Source organism: Phyllopteryx taeniolatus, chromosome 18 (genome assembly GCF_024500385.1).
Source record: "Phyllopteryx taeniolatus isolate TA_2022b chromosome 18, UOR_Ptae_1.2, whole genome shotgun sequence".
NCBI classification, from domain to species: Eukaryota; Metazoa; Chordata; class Actinopteri; order Syngnathiformes; family Syngnathidae; genus Phyllopteryx; species Phyllopteryx taeniolatus.
This window is the reverse complement of record NC_084519.1, coordinates 16243195-16268076: the sequence shown is the minus strand read 5'-3', so window position 1 is coordinate 16268076 and position 24882 is coordinate 16243195. Positions and strand designations below refer to the sequence as shown.

At 43.2% G+C, this 24882-nt stretch overlaps 3 protein-coding genes across 7 annotated transcripts; 1 reads left to right on the top strand and 2 right to left on the bottom strand.

The window, feature by feature from the left end:
* Positions 1-305: 305 nt before the first annotated feature.
* msraa (methionine sulfoxide reductase Aa) lies at positions 306-5671 on the top strand. 3 transcript variants are annotated; one of them, XM_061753804.1, is made up of 7 exons: positions 308-808; positions 893-1011; positions 2957-3025; positions 3217-3336; positions 3409-3513; positions 4090-4196; positions 5308-5671. In XM_061753804.1, the coding sequence occupies exons 2-7, from the start codon at positions 930-932 to the stop codon at positions 5476-5478; spliced, it is 654 nt and encodes a 217-aa protein (XP_061609788.1). In that variant the 5' UTR covers positions 308-808; positions 893-929; the 3' UTR covers positions 5479-5671. The 3 variants fall into 3 exon arrangements, with proteins under 3 accessions (XP_061609789.1, XP_061609788.1, XP_061609787.1); XM_061753803.1 differs by having other exon boundaries at positions 309-1011; XM_061753805.1 differs by lacking the exon at positions 3409-3513 and having other exon boundaries at positions 306-1011.
* Positions 5672-6072: 401 nt separating this feature from the next.
* On the bottom strand, positions 6073-10382 carry LOC133468206 (12-(S)-hydroxy-5,8,10,14-eicosatetraenoic acid receptor-like). Its single transcript, XM_061753802.1, has 5 exons — positions 10317-10382; positions 10009-10198; positions 8436-8688; positions 8215-8358; positions 6073-7719 (listed from the first exon to the last, which is right to left on the bottom strand). Exons 2-5 carry the CDS (start codon positions 10161-10163, stop codon positions 7252-7254), a joined length of 1020 nt encoding a protein of 339 aa, XP_061609786.1. The 5' UTR covers positions 10164-10198; positions 10317-10382; the 3' UTR covers positions 6073-7251.
* Positions 10383-14626: 4244 nt separating this feature from the next.
* On the bottom strand, positions 14627-22555 carry LOC133468205 (12-(S)-hydroxy-5,8,10,14-eicosatetraenoic acid receptor-like). 3 transcript variants are annotated; one of them, XM_061753800.1, is made up of 3 exons: positions 22436-22555; positions 18291-18869; positions 14627-15732 (listed from the first exon to the last, which is right to left on the bottom strand). In XM_061753800.1, exons 2-3 carry the CDS (start codon positions 18849-18851, stop codon positions 15271-15273), a joined length of 1023 nt encoding a protein of 340 aa, XP_061609784.1. In that variant the 5' UTR covers positions 18852-18869; positions 22436-22555; the 3' UTR covers positions 14627-15270. The 3 variants fall into 3 exon arrangements, with proteins under 3 accessions (XP_061609784.1, XP_061609782.1, XP_061609783.1); XM_061753798.1 differs by lacking the exon at positions 22436-22555 and adding an exon at positions 19603-20178; XM_061753799.1 differs by lacking the exon at positions 22436-22555 and adding an exon at positions 19267-19586.
* Between the last annotated feature and the right edge of the window lie 2327 nt (positions 22556-24882).

Below are 24882 nucleotides of genomic sequence, written 5' to 3'. Positions count from 1 at the left end.
TCTCGCATGCGCCGTCCTTTTTTTGTCGTTCTAACGTGAATTCAAGAGGACAAGCAGCGGTCCGTATGGCTCGTCTTGCACCCCCACCCTTACTGAAGCCTGCAGAATGACTGACTGACTGATGGAGGGTGGACTGCGCCACCGCAGCCACACACGCCATGAATATCATTATAATTAAGGAGGCACCTTTTACTTTTGTCTCAAAGTAACAACACAGCAGTCGCTATTTCCGTTTAGCGTGTAGAAGGACCTCCCAAATTCTGCTTGTCCTAGAATTCACCCACTGGCCACTTCATTAGGTACAGCTTCTTAAAACAATGCCCACATTGCCCGCAGCAGATATATGAATGCTATTTGAAGACGTCACTTAACCATCTGATTGCGCTTGTAGTTTGCATCACACAATTTGCTGCACCGCACACAAGTGCACGACCACAACTGCACTTGTCATTTACGAAGCCGAACTCCATTGGGGATTTGATCACTTCGCTGTCGTTTCGACAATGCGGGCCGCATAAAACCACTGAGTTGACTCTCGAATGTCGTTATAGTGCAGTTTGAATAATTCGGCCTGTAAATGAGGTCGTTTCAACGTTTCGATAGCAAGTTAAGTGTCAAAACTAGCGTAATCTTCTATGTATGATGTCATTTGGATTGCGGCAAAATCAGCACAGTGGTCAACAACAATTCCCCGTGAAAAGGCATTTTATATTATTGTCATCGGTTTACGACGATTTCCCGTATCATGTCGCGTGTGTGTGTGTTGCTGCTGAAAGTTAAGTAACGTGTTGTTACAAAACGTTAGCCGGTAGGTGGGTGTTACGTAGCTAAAGGAACCAAGCTAGCCGGGTTGTGTTGGCTGGTGTTCAATGGTCTCCTCTTCCGCCTCCAGACTCAGTCTTATTTGGCGACACTTTGTCAACAGTCGGATGGGAGACATGGCCTTCAAGCCTCTGATGCCAAGCCCGGAAAAAGCGCTGCCGGGCCGGACTGAAGCCATCCAAGTGGCCGGTAAGTCTCCACCGACTTAGCTTTAGCAAGTTAGCTTCGGGATGACGACATGACTTTCGCTCACTCGCCCGAAAGAACTACAGGCGTTTTTGGTTTTTGTTTGTTTTTGTTTTTTTTAATTCATATGACTATCGGACACATTGCAGGTCCCGACAAAAAGTCAGTGCAATGTTCAAATAGTGGGGGAAAAGAAGTTTGTAAAATTGTGTAACTCTTCGACACACGTGCGCATGCGCAAACGATATCTACTTCCGCGCAAACAACGCCAAATCTTTAGGAAAAAAAATACAGTTGTAAAAGATCAAAAGCAATCAAAATTAGTTTGGCTCTTCTGTTTACATATTCATTTGCTGCTTAATCCATAAACCAGTTCTCAGTTGTCGTCGTTGAAATTCCCCCAAGGAATAAGAATTATTCACAGCCCATTTCTTGCCATGGTGAAATTGACTCGTTTTAGGGGCGGATCTGTCTATTGCACGTTGTCTGTCAGTCACATGGCCCACATACGGCTGGGTCAATGACGGGCCCACCTTTGGTTAAACTGAAAACCAGTGGGCCGCAAGCGAGCGCCTCAGGGGAAAGTGGTCCTTCCTCTGGTCTTGTCCCGGTCGCTCGATGCAGAATCCTCCTCAGCAGCAGCCTCACTTCGCTCATCGCCACCCAGGCCTCTCTCCGAGCAGGAGAAGCGGCAGCAAAACAGGCCAAAATCCAATGCGAGTGTCAGGTGTTAAATTTAAAACTTCTTGTACTTCAATTGTACATTGATTACGCCACCGCCCCCGCGAGATCTTATTGCATTATCACTCGTTCATGCATCATTTAATCACCAAGCCACCGAATTACACAGAATTAGTAGCAGTGTGGCACATGCTATAGCCAACTGGTAACACTGTTAACGATTGCGAATATTTGTTCACACCGAAGCTCTGCTTACCTTTTGGCTTTGACGTGATAGTGCTTCCACAAAAGTGGTTGAGACAGGGAATTACGGACAGAAGCATAATCAACTGCGTTGGACATCGAGAGACATTCCACCGTATTGGCCAAGTGTTGTCGTAATGTTGCGTGACGAGCACGGCGCATTGCGGGCCGCCCTCCCTTTCGTCCATCTGCTTATACTGGACGTCCTTTTATTTTTAGTATTTGAGATGGGAGAGTGTGTCAAGTGTGTAGGAAACAAGAAGACTGCTCTCAGCTTTCATCTGGCAGCCGCTCCCCCTGGCGCCGCAGCGCTCCCCTCTTCAGTACGAGTGGGGCCGCTGAGCGTTGGCGCGCCATGAATAGATGTGCGCTGGCATCGGAGCCGGAACCGAAAAGCATCCATTTGTGCTTTGCCTTTCACGCAGAACCCAGCGCAGGCAGGATGTTGCTTCAATTGGCTGCACTTTCACACAGCATCCTGCTATCACATTAAGTGATCACTCATCGGGCAACCATTATTTATAGTGCACACACTTATTTATTGTCACTTTTTTTGTTCGGTCACTATTTTCCTTAATATGAGCAAAAAGAAAGAATCCAAATAAAACATAAATGTGAACAAATGTATATGTATCAAAATATTGCCCGATCAAGAACCGGATCTTGCCATCCGATTTCGGCCGGCTGACTGTCACCAAGGCGATCAGTGTTTTGGGTGCTCTAATAAGGGTCATGACCTCACGCCTCAGAAACAGAGAAATGCTTCATTTTTTTGCGATGCGAAGGAACACAAGACGAGACCTGCTGGCTCGTTTTTCCACTAATTGCAGTTTGTTTGTTTTTATTTGTTTCTATGCCGTCAAAATATGTCTTCACGTGAAACCGGTCAGTGGCAAAAAATAAATAAATATCAATGCCGTTATGGATTTAATCGACTTTGACCCGACTCATCACATTTGCATTGACGAAAAGGCTCTTGCCGTTCAACCGCGTACGTAATCTACCTTCCCGTGTTCTTCGCCAGCAAAACACGACGTGAACGGCAACAGAACCACGCCGCCGTTCCCAGAAGACACGCAGATGGTCGTTTTCGGTGAGTACCGGTGGTCCAAAGATCGGCGCACATTTGAACTTCTTACTACTCCTTTTCGGAAGTACACAGTCTTTAAGTAATCATAATAATCATAGTAATAAGTTTTAATTTCTTTTCTTTTTTTTTTTTGTACTGCGTGTTCGGAATAAGAAGTTCCATTTCGTGTGTGTGTGTGTTGTGGTGTCCCACAGGGATGGGCTGCTTCTGGGGGGCGGAGAGGAAGTTTTGGCGTCTGAAAGGCGTTTATTCCACTCAGGTTGGCTACGCCGGAGGGTACACGCCCAACCCCACCTACCAGGAAGTGTGCTCAGGTAAGGTTAGGGTGTGGTCGTTGACTGCGTTGAATTTTTGACTATTATGTAAGTTTGAAATCTCGTTATAAGGCATGACGGGCCACGCCGAGGTGGTCCGGGTGGTTTTCCATCCAAACCAGGTTTCCTTGGCCAATCTGCTCAAGATCTTTTGGGAAAGCCACGACCCAACGCAAGGTGCAGCATACGTGCTCAAACACATATTTGTACCCGTACAAAGTCTGTCTACAAAGTGTTTGCGGGCTGCTGCACATTTTTTCTTTGAATATTAAAAAAAATAAATAAAAAAATACAATTAAGGAGATTAACAAGCTTAATGTTGAAAAGTAGCAGCCTTTTTTTTCAATGACAAAGTGTGTATGTAGTGGCACACCAGTGTAGTGTAAGTTCCTCGTTAGCACGAGTTGAGTGTTTTACCTGATGTTAAATAGTGAAAGTTACCGTGTCGCTATCACTAAAGTCAGCTACCGCTGCTACCAGAAGTGATGCACTTTATCTTTCAGAATAAGAGCATAATACAGGAAGGGTTATGTTAACTATGTAATTGTTGCTAGTTGAACAGCGGTCCTGTCAGATATTGTTTGTAAGTGTACTCATTTGATTATTGTTATCATTTATCCTATTTTTGGGCTCACTTATTGATCTGTATTTGGTGATTCTTTCTCTTATAATCCCCCCTCCACCGCATTCCATTGAAGCAGACACAAAGCAGTGGAATTAAGTTGATGTTTTTGTGTGTCTGTGTGTGTTCAGGTATGCGTCAGGGCAACGACGTGGGTACGCCGTACCGCTCGGCTATCTACGCCTGCGCCCAGCAGCAGCTCGAGGAGGCGCTCGCGTCCCGAGATCACTACCAAAAGGTACGCGTGCCCTTGTCCCCAGCGCCTTCCTGGGACTCCATTTTCTTTCTTTGGCGTGCAAAAAACGCACACAAACGCACCTCACGACAAGAGATGTGCGGCCGTTTGCCGCGGTAACTAATCAGTGCGTTGGTCACATCAGTGCACGCTTTTTATTTATTGATTTATTTTTTGTCAGTGGGATTCACGTGTGCCGCCACTCTGGGATCGTTTGGTCATGACTTGATGTCAAATTGTACGGAAGTATGTGAAGAGCGTCTCCATTTGCTTGCTTCTTTTTTTTCTCACCAGATTGTCCAGACCCCCTCCAGCTCAAGTCCCCCTCCCGCTCCCATCTGTGTGTGTGTGTGTGTGTATACGTGTGTGTGTGTGTGTTTGTGCGTGTGAGCAGTTGGCCCAAAGCAAACACACACGCATTCGCTTGCCAAACCATCTGGGTCCTAAATCTGTCCCCTGCTAAAGTCACTCGAGTTGCAAAACTAACACACACACACACTGTTCCTGAAAGCTTTTATTTATTCCTTTTTTATTTTTTCGAAGCATTGAAGCTCTCGCGTGACATTTTCGACAACGTTATGTGACATTTTTGTTGGTTTCTTTGGTATGATTTGAAGTTTTCGCTCACGTTGGTCTATTTGGTGTTTCACTGTGCACAGAAAGTCTTCCTCACGAAAGCACTAAAAAATAAAAAGGTGGACAAGAAAAGGCTAAAAAGCTCAAAACTAAGCAAAAAGAGTGATCCCACCCCACACACACACACACACACTTTTATGCTTCCACCATGCTCAGTTCATTCTTCATACTCAGGGCATTAAATCGATCGCAACTGGACTGTTGTGGTTGTCTGAGAAGACGTTTCACCTCATCAGTTCATGCAACAAGGCCGTCAGACTCACTAGCCTGAGTTGGTGTGGAAAAATTCCAATTTTGATGCTCCAAGTTGGAGGCACGTCCCAAACCACGTATGGTATCATTCTTTTGGAATGCAAAAAAAAGGAGAGTCGTTAGGCTCTCAGTCGTATCGCAGCTGTTTTTCGCCTCCTTGGCAGACGGAACTGGACAGTTTGCATCCCATAATATAAGTTGATCGTTGTTGTATGTGCTCGTGCAGGTTCTGAAGGAAGAAGGTTTCGGAAGCATCACAACAGAGATTGCGGAAAGCAAACCCTTCTACTACGCAGAAGACTACCACCAGCAGTACCTGAGCAAGAACCCAGGCGGCTACTGCGGCCTGGGCGGGACTGGAGTCTCCTGTCCAATAGGAATCAAGGAGAAGGCCTAGACGCCCAATCGCAGCTCAGGATCATCACACTTTCCAAAACGATTAACTCAGGTTTTTATGTTGCATTTTATGGGGAACAACACAATCTACTCGGATTGGAGCTGATGTAGATCGCACCTTCACAAATGAATACTTTTGAGCATGTTGTACAACTATGCACATCCGGAAAATTAAATAAAATATGCATCATTGATTCAAAACATTATTTTGAGAGGATCATACATACAAAGCTGTATTAAAATAACTTAATTAAACATACATCTTCTAAATAGTTGAGACACGCAAAAAAAAGATGTAGTGGCACCGAGATACGAGTGAATAGGTGAGCCGCACGACATCTTAGCCGAACCTTGAAAAAACTGAAAAGAAAATAAAGCTAAAAGCTAATGCTGCTAACGCTGATCTGCGCTGACACTACAGCTCCGCTTACCTTTTTGCTTTGACCTGACATGACATGTCAGAATGGTTATTTCGCTCAGGAACTTGGTCCAGTCTAGCTGCCAGGTCACAGGTGGAGAAACATGCTGTGGTTATGTTTATGAGCCCAACTGAACAACTCAATTATTTTTTTTTAGAAAAAGATTGGCAGATGACTAAAGATTTATGTGGTTGTTTAATTTCACACTTGATGGGTGGACAGACACACAACTATATATATATATATATATATATACACACACACACAAGACATGAAAAAGTCAGATTTTCTCAGAATACAGTATGTCCACAAAAACTTTCAGGCTTGACTCAGTCTGTGAAAAGTAACACCACTTACTGCCACCAGAGGGCAGCAGAGTAGCGGCTTCGTTCATCTCCAGCGCAGTACTTTCTTTCTTAGTATGAGTTGGTTCACTTCTCTCATGAATAACATTGCATTATCAACACATAACGTAATTTTGACAGTGGCTGTAATTGGAAAATCTGTCACCAACGTAATGGTAACCATCAGTTGTGAATGATCAGGACGCTGCTGAAAGACGGCGGCGAAATTACTGGTATATTGCTGTAAATTGCTATTACAACAAGAACAAACGCAGAATACATAAATCACCGCAACAAGCTGGAATGTAAAGCACAAACGATTATATTTAGAGATTTATGGAGGATAAAAGCCAGCAAATGGAACGAGTTTGACGGGTTTCTGTCGCCGTCACTTGGCAACAGCACGTATACATTCCTGTTTCCCATTGGGTGTCACACAAAAACGGTTCCGAGTGGGAAACACTGCCGTTAGTTCCACAGTAGATTTTGTCCCAGTGGGAAACGAGGCTAACGATACTTTCTTCCACCAATGAAATTATTGTTATTTATTTATTTTTAAAAACAACATTAAAGTTTATTTGAAACGCGCGACCACGTCGGTTTGGATAAGAAGCCGTCTAATTATTCATATACGAAAGATATGTGAAAAAGTGACTTCTTGTTGCTAAGTTTGTTACTTCTAGTACACTGACGTCACACGCCAACACATTTTCAGTCTTCACATGTTTATGTTGTCGTTTGTCACAGTATGTAAATGGCCATCCCATAATGAGAACATGAAATTATTTTTTCAATTTTTGTAGATTTGTCATAATATAAAAAAATGTAAAGTGTCATGTACATATTTAACCTCCTTCCTAAATTATAGTCACAAATTGGTATTTTGAGCGCATGTGATATCTATACAGTGGGCTGGATTTGTATTCATCACAATTCTTTTTTGTCCATCACGTCTTGGGCTCCTTGATATGGATTGTAACTTTCGAGACAACAAAAATATTCAATTAATCTTCATACTTGTATTTTCTCAATCATTGGCAAAGAGAGGCTCCTCCCTGCAGAAGTCGTCGTGGTCGTGGTGGTGGTGGTGGTATCGGCCTTGCGCAGCCTCTTATGCAGGAAGGCCGGACAGAAGGTGTCCAGGTAGGCGTCCTTGAAGCCCGAGTGGCAGAAGCAGTAGACCAGCGGGTCCAGCAGGCAGTCCGTGTAGGACAGGACCATGAGAGCGTCATAGACCCGAACCACCACGTCCTCGGCCTCCTGCCATTCTTTCAGCCGCACGTACAGCAACACCACTCGGGTGACGGTGGACGGCAGAAAGCAGACAGAGAAGATGACCGCCACCGACACCACCACGCACATGGCCCGCCTCAGCTTGGCCATGTCCCCCACCGTCTTCTTCCCGAGCCGGTGGACGATGCGCAGCGTGCAGTAGAGCAGGATGATGAAGGGGATGAGGATTTGGGAGAAGAACACCACCTTTGGCCGACAAGCAGCGCCAGAAAACACGCTTACAACTGACTGATGCAGAAAATGAATGGCTGAAATGAATTGGACTTGGAAAAAGGGAAATGTTTATTTGAGGGAAGGTGTTTATTTTTGTGGTGGATGAAACTCTTGAGCAAAAACAGGTGTCCGTTTGAGATGAGGTGATTTATTTGTTGTAGTGATGATGCACAAAATGTGCTTAGTCAAGGTGTGGCGTTTATTTGTTGTTATTGTTGACATAACCTAAAAAAAACAAAACATTGTTTTTTTGAGGTGAGGTATTTATTTCTTGTGCTGGATGTCGCACTTAGGAAAAAGGAGATGATTAGCTGATGTAAATCATTTATTTGTCGTAGTGGATGATACGCTTGGGAAAAGGGTGCCTTTTTGAGGTGAGGTTTTTATTTTTATGTAGTGGGTAACACATTTCGGTGTTGCGTTTCCGAGAGAATGTGCAAGATGGCGGATGCAGTAGCAATTAAATACCTCTCTGAAGACGTCGGTGACGTCGTGATAGAAGGTCTCGACGTTTCGGCCGAGGCTGTTGCAGCACTCGAAGGTTTCCACCATGGTCGGGATGGCGAGGAGCAGCAGGAGCACCCAGATGAGCACCGAGATCTCCAGAGATTTCTTCAGGATGTCGACAAATCCGCAAAAGTTCAATAAGGAGGCAACGGGACTTCATCCCCGTGGACAAACGGTATCACCTTGACGATGTTCCTCCGGCCGAGGTGCACCACGTTGAAGTAGCGGTCCAGGGACAGAGCTACCAGGAAGGCGATGCTGGCCCCGCGGTTGAGGAAGAGCATGAAGAGCATGGCCTTGCATGTCCAGTAGTCAGGACTGCGCCTCTGGCCCAGCTGGTAGCTGTGGGCCTTGGCGGGGAGGCAGGCCACCAGCAGGAAGTCGGCCAACACGATGTTGAACAGGAACATGCTCTTGTTCTTCCAGAACTTGAACCTCCAACAGCCAGAAGGAAAAAAAAAAAGTGGTGTTTATTTGAGGTGTCGTGTTTATCTCTTTTAGTGGATGTGCACTTAGAAAAAATAAGGTGTATATTCATAGTGAGCTGTTTTTTTTAATTTGATGTATGTAAGATAAGTATTTGGAGTAAGGCATACATTTGCTGTAGTGGATTAAAAAGGGATGTTTATTTGAGGTGTGTTTATCTGTCGTAGTGGATGTGCACTTGAGGAAAAAAATGAGGTGTTTATTCATAGTGAGCTGTTTTTTGTACTGGATGACATTGGGAAAAGATATGTATTTGGAGTAAGGCATATATTTGCTGTAGTTGATTCAAAATTTGTTTTTCAAAGCAGAACAGATACAACTGGAAAAGCAGATGTAAAAGCACTTTGAATTGGGGGCAAACCATGAAAACTATTAGCAAGACAGTTGAAGAAATTAAGAGAGTGATAAAATTTATCCACAAAATCAGATCCGGATGTGGAAACCTTTTCACGTCATATAAAGAGATGAATAACACGTTTTAAGGAGTTTTATGAATCGCTCTATACTTTCTACGGCTGGATCCAATGACATGCAGGACTTTCTAAACAAATGTGACATGCCTGTACTAAACCAGACGGACCGTAAGACCCTTAACGCCAAACTAACAACTGAAGAAATGATTAAATCTATTATCTTAATAATAAAAAATAGCAAAGGTCCAGGCTAAAATGGGTGTGGGAGTGAGTTTTCTAAAAATGTTCTTAATTTAAATTATACAGTCGTGCATATATTGAGAAGTCTCTACCACTAGCACTAAACGAAGCAGTTATTACTTTACTTCCTAAAAAGGGCAAAGACCTGGAGGAAGTGGTCTGCGACAGACCTCTTAAATTCAGACCCAAAAATACTGGCGAAAGGACTCAGTAGAGTGATGACTGAACTTCTACATCCAGATCAGACGGGCTTTGTACCAGGTTAATCATCTACTCCTCCAAGATACAAAATGATTTAGTTGGAATTTAATAATTGAGACACCGAAAAGGCATCTGACCAAGTTGAATGGACCATACCTCTATCCTGTTTTTGAGAAAATTCAATTTTATTTTGTTGTTAAAACTATTATATAAATGTCCTCCTGCCAGAATACTTACAAACCAAACATTGTCCACCCAGGTTAAGCTTAGCAGAGGAACTACTTTGTGCGTGTTTTTTTTTTTGTTTAGTTTTTTTGTTTGTTTGCCATTGTGCAAGGGGAAGAGCCTCGACAGAGCGGATCCTTTTGCATCATCTCTCACGTTCACGTGTAAATAATACGCAAGGAAGCGGTACCTGAAGATGAAGATGTAGAGGACGGACAGGTTGAGAGGCAGACCGAGCACAAACTGGCCCACGACAACCCTGGAGAGGCTGTTGTACGTGGCGGTGTCACTGACGTTGCAGTGGTCCAACTTTCTGTCCACGCTCGACGACGTGTTGGTTCCCATCCTCCTGCTCCTTCGGTTCTGGTGCCGTGTCCGACCTGGCGGGAATCTTTTTCGTCAAATTCGACAGTGTCCTCCGGAGAGCCTTCGCCGCGCTTTGGTTTCGTCGGCTCAGGTTGGAGTTACATTCCGAGGAAGCGCTCGGTGAGTAAATACCAGTCGCGAAGGTGGCCACTGCTGCCAGCCAGACTGATGAGTTCCTCTTCCTTTCCTCCCCACACAAACAGACTGAGTGAGAGAAGGAGCTTCACGCTTGGAGGTGTGGTTTCAACTCAGGCCTCCTCTGACTTTGCACCCTCTTGGTTTCGCTCCCCCTTTTTTTTTTTTTCCAGGCTTCCAAATTCCCGCCGTTATGAATGAAATTGTTTCCCAAGCCGTTGACTGGAAAGAGCTGTGAAATTCCTCAGGTGTCCGTGACAGACACTCGCTCATGTCTGCACATGTCCCGCTTCAACACACGGCCGTGGCCCTCTGGATCTTGTCTTTGTTTTAGGTGAGGCATTTATTTGTTGTCCTTGATGGCACACTTGAATCAAGGAGGTGTTTATTTGGTTGTAGTGGATGACAAGCTTGGGGAAAAAATGCCGGTGCGGCGTTTATTTGTTGGAATGGATGACACGTTTGGAAAAAATAGGCGTTTATTTGAGGTGAGGTGTTTATTTGTTGGAGTGGATGGTACAATTGAAACAAGAAGGCATTTATTTGGCATTGACACTGAGGTTGTGGATTTGGGGCAATGCATTTATTTGTTTTGACACATTTTGAAGAACTAGGTATCTATTTGAGGCAAGGTGTTTATTTGTTTTTGTGGATGACACATGAAACAAGAAGGTGTATTTTTTTCAAAGTGAGGTGTTAGTTGTAGTGCATGACATGTTTGGAATTTTTTTTATATTTATATATATATTTTTTGTATTAGATGGCACTTAAAACGAGGCACTTTTTCTAAGCGAGGTGTTTATTTGTTGTAGATACCAAGGTGCGGTATTTATTTGTCGTAGTGGAATCTGAATCTGACAGAAAATATCTGAAAAAAATAGGTTTTATTTGAGGTCAGGTGTTTATTTGTTGTAGTCAGAAAAGTATGTGTTTGTTGGGGGTGAGGCTCTTTACTGAAAACACTTCTCCTTGGTATTCCTCTTTTCCCAAAGTGAAACATTACTCTGCCTGACAATAATCTGGCCAATGAACGGCGACTCAGACGCCAATCATTCATTAGCCGGTTTGTCGCTGGGCTTCACATGTGAGTTGTGACGTCGCTATGGCGACGGCAAGGACAGTTTGAAGATGTGACTGATTAAAGCGTTTACGGGAGCAGGAAGTTGTTTGTCTTGTTGCGTTCTGCCGTGTACGCGCCTCGCACAAATCTTATTTGGCAATCTCATCTCTCCTTCTTCCTGCCTGAGAGCCGCACTTTTAAATAGGTTAGCTATTAGATTAGCAGGCAATATCAGTTATCTTGTAGATTAGCTGCTGGATTGCCTGGCTGCTAGGTAAACCAGCAGATAGATCAGGTAGCTAGCAACTAACTTAACTAGTTACTCGGGACGCTAACTGCTGGATCGGCTAGTTGCAAGATCAGGTAGCTATGTACTAGTGGAAGTAATTAATCGATAAGCTAACTACCATCTGCTAGCGATCTGTTAGATCAGATGGCTCCTACCTTGTAGCTCAGCATTGTTTGAACATTGTAACTTGTAACCACAACTGCGAAACAGTTTTGGTGTCCTTGTACCGCAATTAAAAATTAACATTCACAGTTCCAAAATTTGGCACGTTTTTTGTAAGATTAACTTATTGATCTTATTTTTAGACTTGTATGACAACAGTCAAGAAACAGATGACTTCCTTTGGGGAAAGAAAACCTGGTCATCTTTTCCAAACTTATCAACCATTCATTTGTGTGCCGCCACACATCCCCCGCATCATTCCCAGCTTCATCTCCTCCGTCGGACCAAAACCAGCCAGCATGATGATTGTTGAGCCCTGACACGTCCCGTCAGGGGCCAGAACCCCAAAACATTACAACAAGATAACGTAACACTACATGACTGTGATCACCGTCATCACAGGTTAAACAGTAAGGGAGAAAAGGATTTATACACGTTGGCCAGACAGAGAGATTGAGACACGGGAAGGATGTGCAGCAGGTTAGGGTGATTAAGGATATAGAGTAGATGGAAATATGCTAGCGAGTGCTAGTAGTGTGCTGGATAGATGGAAAGAATACTTTGAGATGATGAATGAGGAAAATGGGAGAGAAGGAAAAGAAGAAGAGGTGGTGGACCAGGAAGTAGCAATGATTAGTAAGGGGGGGGGGGGGGGGGAGTTAGAAAGGTACTAAAAAGCATGAAAAATGGAAATGCAGTTGGTCCTGATGACATATCCGTTTACTGTAGATTTAGGCTTTTTTGTAGTGGGTGACACACAAAAAAAGAAGGGATTTATTTGAGGTGAGGCTTTTTTTAGTGGTTGATGCAAACAAGGTGTTTATGTGGTTGAGGTGCTTATATTTTGTAATAGATGACACACTTGGAAAAGAGTAGGTGTTTATTTTAGGTTTGACATTTATTGGAGTGGATTCCGCACGAACAAATTTAGGTGCTTATATGTAAGCCGTTTAGTTTTTGTACCGGATGATTCATGTGGGGGAAAAAAAAAATCTTTTTTAGAAATGAAGTGTGCATTTAATGCAAACTATGTTCCTGACGCTGATATTTCTTCTAACTCTGAAAACTTCTCTGTTTACTGGAAATGCTTTTCCACCTTTTACCAATTAAATGTTGTGATGTGTCAAAGATGACACACACAGAGACAGACACAGACACACACACACACACACATACAGACACACACGCATAAACCGTCATTACGACATTTCGCAAAAGTAGACAAAGCTGTGACAAAGGAATGAATCCAAGTTGAATGGAAGTGAGCTCTCGCTGTCAGACATCTATTTTTAGACACACACACACACACACACGCAAACGCCGCCAGGATGAAATCAGGTGTGTCATATGACCACCCCAGGTGATGACATCATCAAGGTGGTGACATAATCCAGGTGATGAATTCTCCAAGTCTGACGGTTTCCTCTGATTCCTGCCATGGTAGGAAATAACAGATTATTATTATTTTTTAAATGTTGTTTAATTAGCTTTGCGAAAAAACAAACAAACATTTGTTATATAAATGTATTCAAGGTATAAATACTCACATTTATGACATCACAGTCTAATTTATGCCATGGTTGGAAATAGTTGTTTTTTTATATTCTGAATATAAATTTTGTTTTTTTAATTAACTCTGCAATGATTTTTATTAGATAAATGTATTTAATATATAAATATCCTCATTTATGACACTGCCCTGTTAAAAGTTTTGTAATAAACCAACCTAAAATTTGTTAAAACATCAACATTTTATGATCTTCTGACATTTCGTTCCCCTCTGGGTGACCCCTGACCTCCGTTTAGCCTTGAAAAAGAATATCAACGATGACAAAGTGACATGAATCATAATTTTCCCGTTAGGACCTTCAGTTGTTGCGCAATGCACCGTGTGAAGTCATATGGGATTGTTGTTTATTTCGTCATGTTTGTCAAATGCGGGAGCATGTTTCCATTCTTTCCATGCCGCACTGGACACTTCATTAGGTACAACTTCCAATGACATTTCATGTGAAACAAAAAAAACAAAACATCCATCTTTATATATATAATAATGCTAACTTAGAGGTAGGGAGTTTAATCGGCAAGAAATAAATTTAAAAAGGTGTTTGAGGTGAGGCGTTTATATTTTATAGTAAAAGACACTTAGAATAAAGGAGGCGCTTATTTGAGGTGAGGCGTTTATTTTTCTCGGGGATGATGCGCTAGAAAAACAAGTTGTTTATTTCAATTGAGTCATATATTGTGTAGTGGATGACACTTGGGAAAAGGTAGCTGTTTATTTGAGGTTTGGCATTTGTTGGAGTGGATGACACACTTAAAAAAAAGAAGGTGCTTATTTGAGGTGAGGCTATTATTGTAGTGGATGCCACGCTTGGATAAACAAGGTGTTTATTTGAGGTGAGGCATTTACATTTTGTAGTGAATGATGCATTTGGAACAAAAGGAGGTGCTTATTTGAGGTAAGGCTTTTATTTTTGTATTGAGGCGCTTTATTTGAGCTAAGGCTTTTATTTTTGTATTGTGTAATGCACTTGGAGAAACTGTATTTATTTCAGGTGACGCTTTCTTGGGTGACCCAGATGACACATTTGGACAGAAGTAAGCACATTTCTTTTTTTGAATAATGTCATTGCCATTTGCGTTTTCTGTAAGCCAATTGGAAAAACTATTCAAATTGAAAATATGATTATTGAGATTTTTGAAAATTTTTATTTCAAGGCTATATCGCCCACCTGTAATTATATCTGCTGTTGTTGAATGGAGTGACGACAAAGGCCAATAGAGAAACAAAACTTGTCAGCGTCTTCATTTATTTACAAAACAATGAAAATGACATGTGAGTAGAAGACCTTGTGATAGTTACTCTCATTTTCAATATCACATTCAACGTAATCTTTTGTTCATAAATCATTTTTTGCCAAAGAACATATTTTTGTTCAGTCAGTCAGTACTTGGTTTTGAAAACCAAGACAAATGTCACACCTTCCCCGTTTCAATGAAAAACTGTCAGACCTCCACCAAGGCACAGAGGTGCTCAACACGTGCAGCAAATTGCTTTGATTGAAATATCCTGACACGCGGTAAACATTGTAGTTTCTGCATTTATTATCAGTGTATCTATCAACAATACAGTGAAAATGAGAGGAAATGTAAATATTTACTTTGCAAGTGGATTTAGAGTGTCCACCCGTATAATTTCCAAGTTGAATAAAGTTAGAAGCCAGTGTAATGCTAGTAACAAAAGTTAGTCTTGACCCCTGAGTACATTTGTGTGTGTTATTATTATTTTTTTTGTGTGTGGCTGCATTGTTGGCATGGGTTTTGGAGATTCCTGCCGTAGCATTTCGGAAGTCAGGTCCTCCCAGCATTAATTCATTGGAGTCCCCTTTTACGAATGTAGTCGGCATCGTGGTCCGGGCTCAGCGCGGACGCTCCCTTCAGATGACGTTGCCGCGTTTGGGGTTGGGCGTGTTCGATGTGGAGCTGTCCATCGGCAGCGGGCCTTCCTTCAGCAAGAAGGGGAAATAATTGGACAAGTAGAGCGCCTTGAACTTGGTGCTGCAAAAGCAGTAGATGAGCGGGTCCAGCAGGCAGTCCAAGTAGGACAGAACCATGAGGCCGTCGAAGGCCACGGTCGCCTTGTCCTGCGACGACTCCCGCCACTCCTCCACGCGGGCCACCAGCAGCACCGCCCGCGCGATGGCGCAGGGCAAGAAGCAGATCGAGAAGACCACCATGACCGAGGTGACCACGAAGACGGCTCGCCTCAGCTTGGTCCGGTCGCCCACCGTCTTCTTGCGCAGGCGGTTGACGATGTGCGCGGTGCAGTAGACCAGGATGACAAACGGGATGAGGATTTGCGTGAAGAAGACCGCTTCCCGTAAACTGTCCACCACGTCCTGACACGGCGAAAGGACAGACAACGTTACGTGAAGCAGGGCCTTCGAAGCTAGTAGTATTAGAGGGGCAACAATTAATCGAATAAGCCCCCGACTATCAAATTAATCCATAACTATTTTCATCATCGAGATTCAATTCCTCTGAATTTCAGCCTCCCAACAGTCAGTGTGTGTGTGTGTGCGTGTGTGCGTGCGTGGTGTCGCTGACACTCTCCAGGTGGACCTCATGTCAGGAGCAATGCTAAGATAGCGCCACGGACACTTGTTTCATTCGTCAGCTGACCTTTAAATGTCAAAGGCAATTCAGTCCTCCACAAACCTAACGTTCGTTTTTATAAACATGATATTGTTGTCAGTGTGCCAAACATTCCCCCCCCCCCCCCCCCATAAATATGTTTTAGTAAACCACAAAGGCAATTCAGAGTGTTTAATGAAGCTAATATTTGTGGAAACATCTACTTGGAGTCTTCGTTGAACCTAGTGTACATTTTTTTTTTGTATATATATATATATATATATAGAAGACAATCTCGTGCTCAAAGAACGTAATGCTTTTTTTTAAACAGACAATTCTGTCTTCAATTTTTTTTTTTGTATTGTAAAGGTTATTGTTCACACTAAGACAATGGAGTCGTTAACAAAATTCACTAATATTTGTAAAAAAAAAAAAAAAAAAAAAAAAAGATAAGTCCTTAATGGACCAAATGTACTGTATGCATTTTTGTAAATCAAAATGCAAATTACAGTCTTGAAGGTATGAAATTTGAATTCGTAAATCAATATCAGAGACAAGGCTTCCATTATGTATATATAATGTCCAGTACATGTTGGAATTATTGATGAGTCTTTCTCAAACCTAACTTTTTGTTCTGTAAACAAGGAATGGCAATTTAGTCTTCAGTACAGTATGTGTTTTTGTAAATATTGAAGACAGTTTGGACTTAAGTACGTTTTTTTGTAAACACTGAATACAATTTATTATTTAATGCACCTAATGCACATTTATGTATACATCAAAGACTATTAGAGTCTTCAATATATCATCATATATCTATCATTTGTTTTCTGTGAATCTTCAAGATATTTTACTTTGTGAGTTTTCAGCCAGACGGCACGGTGAGCGACTGGTTAGAGCGTCTGCCTCACAGTTCTGAGGACGGGGGTTCAATCCCCGGCCCCGCCTGTGTGGAGATTGCATGTTTTCCCCGTGCCCGCGTGGGTTTTCTCCGGGCACTCCGCTTTCCTCCCACATCCCAAAAACATGCATGCGAGGTTGATTGACAACTCAAAATTGCCCGTAGGTGTGAATGTGAGTGCGAATAGTTGTTTGTTTGTATGTGCCCTGCGATTGGCTGGCAACCGGTTCAGGGTGTACCCCCGCCATCCTGCCCGATGATAGCTGGGATCGGCTCCAGCACGCCCGCGACCCTTGTGAGGAGAAGCGGCTCAGAAAATGGATGGATGGAAGGAGTTTCAGCCAATGTGAGGTGTTTTTTTTTTTTTTTTGTGTGTATACACACCGAAAGCAATTTAGAGCGATCAGCGCATGCATGTTTTTAGAATGTGGCAAGAAGCCGGAGTAGCAACCGAGATCCCATGTAAACTTTCTTCCCGTGAGGGCACAGCGCTAACCGCTGAGCTAACTGTTTTATTAATAGACTGGCGCTACACGTCAAGCATGGAGCCTATGAGTTGCTCCTATGAACTTTATATTGTAGTGCACAAGGCCTCGTAGGCCACAGTCCCACCGCTACATCGCGGTTCATCTTTCGAGCGCTGCCTGGTGGCAGTGAACTCAATTCAAGCAACAGTTTGGCAAACTTTGAAAAATTCCTCAAAGAAGAAGCAGATCCAGATAATACAACAATACTCACGGGCACATACATCTTACTTCCAGTAGTAGTAGTAGAAGAAGTACTATTGTTCTGTGTTTGTGTCTGCTTGGCTCTATTGTACTGCCTCCCGGTGGCCAAGACAGGGATACCAGAAGGAGCAGCACAATTAGTTGGGTTGCAGCTGATGTACAAACTGTTTAATTCTTTACATTCTATTTAATTATGTCATAACAGTGTGATTGTTTTAAAAAAAGTCTAATATTATAGAGTCTTATTTTTCTTTTAAGAGCCCAAAAACAAATTTCGGGGTTGTTTTTTGGGAGGGAGGATGGGACAGATTTATGGCATTTATTTCGATTAATCGGATATATATGTATTTTTTTTATTTCCATCCCTTTATCCAAAAACTGGGCATTATTTCAAATTGACAGTGCAGAAAATCATTGATTATGATGCATTTACTGGTTTGGGCCTAAATGTTGATCGTTGTTTTCCAGAGGAAAAAGCCGATGTTTGCAAATGTCTTATTTTGATTTAACATGAAGTGAATCAGTCTGCTTTCACAGAGGACTAGAGAATATTTTTGCTATTGAGTGGGCTGAAATTCCGAGGCTTCAGACCATTTTAAGTCAAATAAGTTCTCTCGACGATGAATTGATGATCAGAATTGCTGTCGATGAATGGATTAATTGTCGCACCTCTATACAAGTCTTACGTCCGTACCTTGATGAGGGTGTCGTCCTGCTTGCTTACTAAGCCACCTTCATCGTCGTTCTTGTGGCTGTTGCAGCAGTCGAAGTTCTTGAGCATGGTGGGGATGGTGAGGGGCAGAAGCAGCAGCCAGATGAAGATGGAGATGTGCGGCGACTTCTTCAGAGCCTTCAGCAGATTCTTGCGGCCCGGGTGGACCACGTTGAAGTAGCGGTCGATGGACGTGACGGTGAGGAAGGCGATGCTGGCTCCCCGGTTGAGGAAGAGCATGAAGAGCATGGCCTTGCAGACGGCGTCGTTGCCGTGGCGCCTCTCGCCCTGGATGTAGTTGTACGCCTTGATGGGCAGGCTGAAGAGCAGCAGGATGTCGGCCAGCACCAGGTTGAAGAGGAAGACGTGGTTGGTGTTGGACTTCCAGAACTTCATCTTGAAGAGGAAGAGGTGCAGCACCGACGCGTTGAGCGGCAAGGCCAGGATGACGGTGACGATCATGACGGCGGCGTAGAACTTGTAGAGCGCCTTGTGCGTGGCCTCGCAGTCCTCGATGAGCTGGTACATGGAGCCGTTTGCCATACGGGCGGCCGTGGGGATCTGCTCCGGAATCGGAATCACAATCGTCTTGATTAGCCAAATCTGTTCAAACGCGCGTTGAATTTGTCTCACGCTACCGCGGGGGTCTGCAGCATGTGGCTCCAGAGCCGCACGTGGCTCTTTCGTCATTCTGCTGTGGCTCTTTGTGACTTTGGAAAAGCAATCATCAGATTTCATTTCAATTGAAATTTATTGGTTTAGTTTTCAAATGTGATTTTAAATCTGGAGATTATGGCGCTCTTGTAACATGAAAACGGAACTTTTTTTTGCTCATAAAACAAGCGCCAAAATTTATTGCGCTTTTCGACCCCCTGTAGGTGAACCGTGGATAAATCCAACAAAACCAAAAAGAACATTTAATGCCACATGAAGTATATTACAAACAAACATCGCTCACATAGCCTCACAGATGTCAGCTTCCAATCGCGTGTGAAAACGAAGATGACGTCGACAGCCCTGATACGCTGAGGTTCCGCAGCAAAAAAACACTTCAACCGGGTAAAAAGAAATATTCAAAATTGCCTATCATTTTCCAAATACATCTTTGACATTGTTAAGTGAAATAGGCCTTTTTCATTCACGCTGACTGCACGCTCCAAACACGATAAAAGATGAAGGAACCCAGAAGCAGATGATGGATGGTGGAGGATTTAAATTGGACTATTTGATTTGAAGTTAATAGCAAGGGTGTTAAAAGTGTCTGCTGGTTTTGGTATGCATTATTCCGTAGTACCTGAGGCAAGGAGCTGGAAAAGGCGGAGTCCAGAAGGATTTTGGAAGCTTATTTTAGTTCTCGCAGCTCACAAGTCCTCAAGAGCGAGTGGTGGGCTACCGATGTTCGAGTCCGAACAGCCGACCCGCTCGGGCATCGAGTCGACAAGAGGTCCCCTGAATGCCGTCTGACTGGTTTCTTCAGCGGAATGCAGGCCAAAGTTCCAAGTTGTTTTTTTACCGAGAGGGCTTCCTGGTGGGTGCGAGGGTTCCCGGTCTGCGCAGGGTCCTGACTGGATGAGGGGAAGCGGAGGTCCAGCTTGTTGTGTTTCTGTTCACGCCAGCGAGCTGCAGCTCTGGAAGTGATTCACAGCAGGAGAGTGGCACAACTGGTTTCTGTTCTCATCTCAAGGCTCCTCCTTTATATCCCCAGGAGGTGAGTCACTGAGGGCCCAGCCGGCCCAGCGCGCAGGCTGCAGTCGCATGGCGCAACAGTAGCGTGGACGTGCCGACGGACGTACATGCAGTGCCCGAAATCTCTTGGCACCGACTGTGAGAACAATCTGCCGAGTTATCCCGAGAGCTGCGTGTCGCTGACATATTTTCTCCTGAGTGACAGCTTTCCAATGCTCCTCCCCCCCCCCCCCTCCCTAAACCCCCCAAACCCCCATCCTCCTCTGGATCGGGCAATGCCAGCTCAGCTCATGCTCAACTCATGCACGAGTCTTTGGAAGCATCAAAGACAATTTAGTCTTCAACAGAACTAATGTTCGTTTTTACAGGCAATGACGATCGATCGAGAGTTGTCAGGCCTGACATACGCTTTGGTAAACATCAGCTGATTCTGATTTTGTAAACGTCAAAGATGAATCCAATGACGATAACGTAAAACAGGACTAGCGACGCCTCTGGACGTACAGTAGTTTCTTAATGAGTGAGAGTTTCTCAGCGTTGCAGTGAACCCCCCCCCCTCAGCGTCAATTGCTGCGCTTGCGCCGCCAGTGGGATCTGCTCAGGATGCGTGGGAATTGACGGTGGAGCTTGTGATTTATGTCGCTGCCAATGCGGAGGAGAAACTGCGAGGAATGCGGTGTTCCTCAGGGAAGAGGATTTGGTGGAAAGGTCCCCGCATACCTCCTGACTAGACAAGTCCGGACAGCTCGTTCGATGTCAGACTTTCTCCGGTTACGTCTGTCATGCTTTTTTTGAATTTGTGATTTATTTATTTGTTTTCTCTGTTTACTTTGGAGCTGACTTTTGAACCCGTTCCCCTCAGACAACACTTGATATTCGTCCATGCCGTCTCACGGCAGAGGATCGAGGCGTGCCGGGACGGTTGTAAAACCCAACGGTCTGCTAAAGTTACGAACGACTATGAAGCACTTTTATGGCCGATAAAGATAATACTGACTTGTTTATTGGCGTGTATCATGATGTTGGACCGGTTTGCCGGTCGCCAAAGTAAAACGTGCTGGTTTCACAGCGAAACACATCCTGCTGCACCTCTTGCACAAAGACGAAGGATGGAGTGGTGAAATCAAACCCAGGCGCAGAGGCGAGCTTATTTTTCAGACATTTGATACACGGACAAAACCCGGTGAAGTTTACATCAGTAAAAAAACAGCGACACGGAACTGAACTGTTCCAAACGTTATTTAAAAAAAAAAAAAAAAAGGACGGAGCCACATAAAAATCATAATTGAGAACAGTTCTATCAGATGTACAAGTTATACGTTGAGTAATCTACATTTAAAATGTCTACCTTTTGTTCCTCGTTGTCCTTCTTGGAACACATTTGCGAGATATTGTCGGAAAACTTTTTGTTCGTCATTAGTTTGACTACTTCTCCGACTTAAAAAGAAGCATATGCTTTCTTTTAGTACTTAAAGAGTTTTACGGTGTCATAATCAACATGTCTGTCTTACATCCGAATAAAAGTTTCTAATATTATACACAACTTTATTTTCACGAAATGAAGACTTTTTTTTTTTAAGACATTTTCAATTATTTTCAAAACATTTGTTCTCCCCCCCCCCCCCAAAAAAAAAAAATATTTGGTGACTTTTTGTAAAACAACAAAAACTTTATATTTTTCCTTCTAAAAAAATACAACTATATTTTGAAATTCTCCATCCATCCGTCCGTTTTCTTCCCCTTATCCGGGGTCAGGTCACGGCAGGGAAGCACAGACTTCTCGTTATGACTCGGACGAGTCAGCGTTTCTAAGTTCATCGTTGGTCTCAAACGTGATTCAGCTCCGCTGGTGACAAATACTGAGGCAAGATTAGAATCCCCACTTGAATGAATTCCTTTTGTCATCCAAGCGAAGCTGTTTTTTGGCCCGCAGTTGACCAAGCTCCTAAACTCTTCCATTCCGGCCTCGCCCGCCTCGTTTTGCCCCCGAGACGTGCCATGCTGACGTCAAAGGCGTCTCAGACATTTACGCACCTCTGTCAGGTGTTTAATGCTTTTTTCTTTTTTGTTTTTTTTGGGTGACACGCACAGCTGTGAAGAGAATATGCTACTCTAAAACGACTGGCAATATGAGGAACTCAGTGCGGGGGGCGGGGGTTATGGTTATTATGTTAATTGGCCCCACCTATTACGTCACAGTGCAGAAATACATGTGCAGAAATAGGCCGCTGACTAACCCGTGGCTTGGTCGTTTAACTTCACGCTTGATGAGTGGGCAGGTATTCCAAGCACACAACTGTTTGTATACAAGACGTTGAAAAGTACATTTCCATAATCCTTCAAATCCTTTCGAGTTACACTTGCTATTTCCATGTAGCCTCCCCCTACTCACAAATTCTCAACAATTGATCTTTTTAGCTTTATGCTCCTCATATTCTGACCTGGTTGTTGGCGGCGAGCACAACTTTGGCGGCCCCCGAGAGGGTCGGCAGCGCGGGAGAGTCTTGAAAACTCAGGAAAGTTGTTTTCGACAGAGAGATGAAACAGCAACGCCAGACTGACACCACGGCAAACCCATATCAAGAAGCGAAAGTGGAGTCAAAAGAGAAGTTGACCTCGATATGTAACAGTATGATATCATAAAAAAGTCAAACGGCACCTCCCACCTGTAGGGGGAGCTCTGGAGCATACAGTCCCACTGCCATAAAATATTTTGGGGGGGGAACAACCCTCTATGACAGTATTTGTTTTATTTAATATTATACGTATAATATTTATTGTTTTCGCTAACTTCCCTGTCATACAAGCGTAGAAGTAAGTTATAATACAACAATAATACAACAAAAGTCATCCTCTGAAGATATCTCTAATTAAATGTGAGGGGGCAGGCAGGGCAACATCTGTTAGCATTTAGCATGTGGCTTTCATTAGCCTACTGTCTTTAGCCTCACTGAACACTTATTTTTAAACTACCGTACAAATTGTTAACTGTCATGCAAGTGAACAATTTAGCTACAATAAAACTAAAAATAAACTCCTCACGTTTGAAGATGACTCATATACACATTTTCTGTTAGCATTTAGCCTGAATACCGTTGTTAGCTTAGCATATTACACCATTTTTAAACCACTGTACAAAATGTTGACTGTCACACAAGTGTATAAATTTAGAATTATTAAAAAAAAAAAAAAGGTTATAATATAACTAAATCAAAGTAACTACTCATGTTAACATGTACCTTTGTTAGATTAGCTTTAGCCTCCATTAACAAATGCACCTATTTTATCATTCTAATGATTTTATATGCCAAGTATTTGATATAAATGTTTGTTTGTTTTATTCTCATTGTGCAGTGTTTTGCAATGTTCACAGAGTGGCGCTGATTTTGATCAGCGTATGCGTGCAATGTTGCCTGATAACACAAACCAGAGAGCTCATGGAAGTCATGCAATGAAAGTTATTTCGCAGAAGGGGAAAACACATGCACGCATCCAATGGCCTTGCAATCAGATATCATATTCCCCCCCCCCCCCCCCCCCCCCCCACAATTATCAGATTTTTTTTCTTCCTGTTCACTTGAGAAAAAGCAAATATTACTAAAAGCAAATTTTGTCTTTGCTTTTCCCCCCTTCTGGGATTTATTTCTTCTTTCCCCTTACATTAACTTCATCAACTTTCACAAAAATATTGAAAAAAAGAAATTACATATAATGTGAAGGATTCCTCTTGGGGGGGGGGGGGGGGGGGGGAATGTCTTTGAATACTTCCTGCCCATCACACCGAGGTATGTCACTCAGGTAAGTCTCTGAGACCAATCTCAGATTTTGTTCCACTAAAATCTGATTTGTGTGTTCAAGCGATGATCCCCCTCTGCTTGAAAAAAACAAAACAAAAAACAGGGACGCGGTCTTCCTCGACGCAGAATCCTTACAGCAACAGACTCACGTCGATCGTTGCCACCACCACAGGAGAAGGGGGAAGGACAGAGGTGAAGCGACAGTAAAACAGGCCAAAATCCCCACTCATTGCTTACTAGGTGTGGTTTAACCAAATGCCAAAGTTAAGTTGAATTCTAAACATTTCTACATGCAGTTGGTCTCATTTCCACAGTTCGCTGAGTTAAAAGTTTTTCCTCTGTAGTTCAGCACTTGATGCAAAATTTCTGTTCACTTGCAAATGCACTATTCAAAACAACGTTGTTGTTTTTTTCAGGCTTTCAAGTCAATTCAAGACTTGTTTGTGCAACTCTACCACCAGGATATTTGCATTTGCCATTCGAAAAGATTAAAGACTACAAATACGGTATGTTTAAATGGGCTTTACGAGGCAATCATTTATCACGCGCACACCAACGCTGCACAAAACTATTTGGAGTTGTTTTTCAGCATACGAGTCGTTGCCTGCACGTTCTGGTATCATCATGCCTCGCCGGAGTGAAGGCATGTCTCTGTATACATATCCTTTAATATTTTTAAATGTATGACGACAAGTGTAGACAAATTACGAATCTTTCTTCGGCGCAAATAAGAGACAAAATTGTGCAAACAAACGCCTACGCTCTAACGTTAACTAATGAGTCAGTGTAGCAGCAGATCTGAAACTGACAGTTGTGACAAAAATTGAGGTATGCTGCCCTCGTCTGATCTAATGCTAACTTTTTTTGGGGAAATATATATTTTTATTATGTACATGTACGTACAGCTCCGGCCTCCCTGTGTGAAGTTTGCACGTTCTCTGCACAACGTGTGCCCTATCATTATCATGAACTGTCTTGACTTGGCCTGCAAATGACTGGCGAGCAGTTGCATTGTTTGTAATTGTTTGTACAGTTGTATATACTTCCCCTGACAGTGACGAGTGACCAGCACTCGTCTGGACGGACTTGGG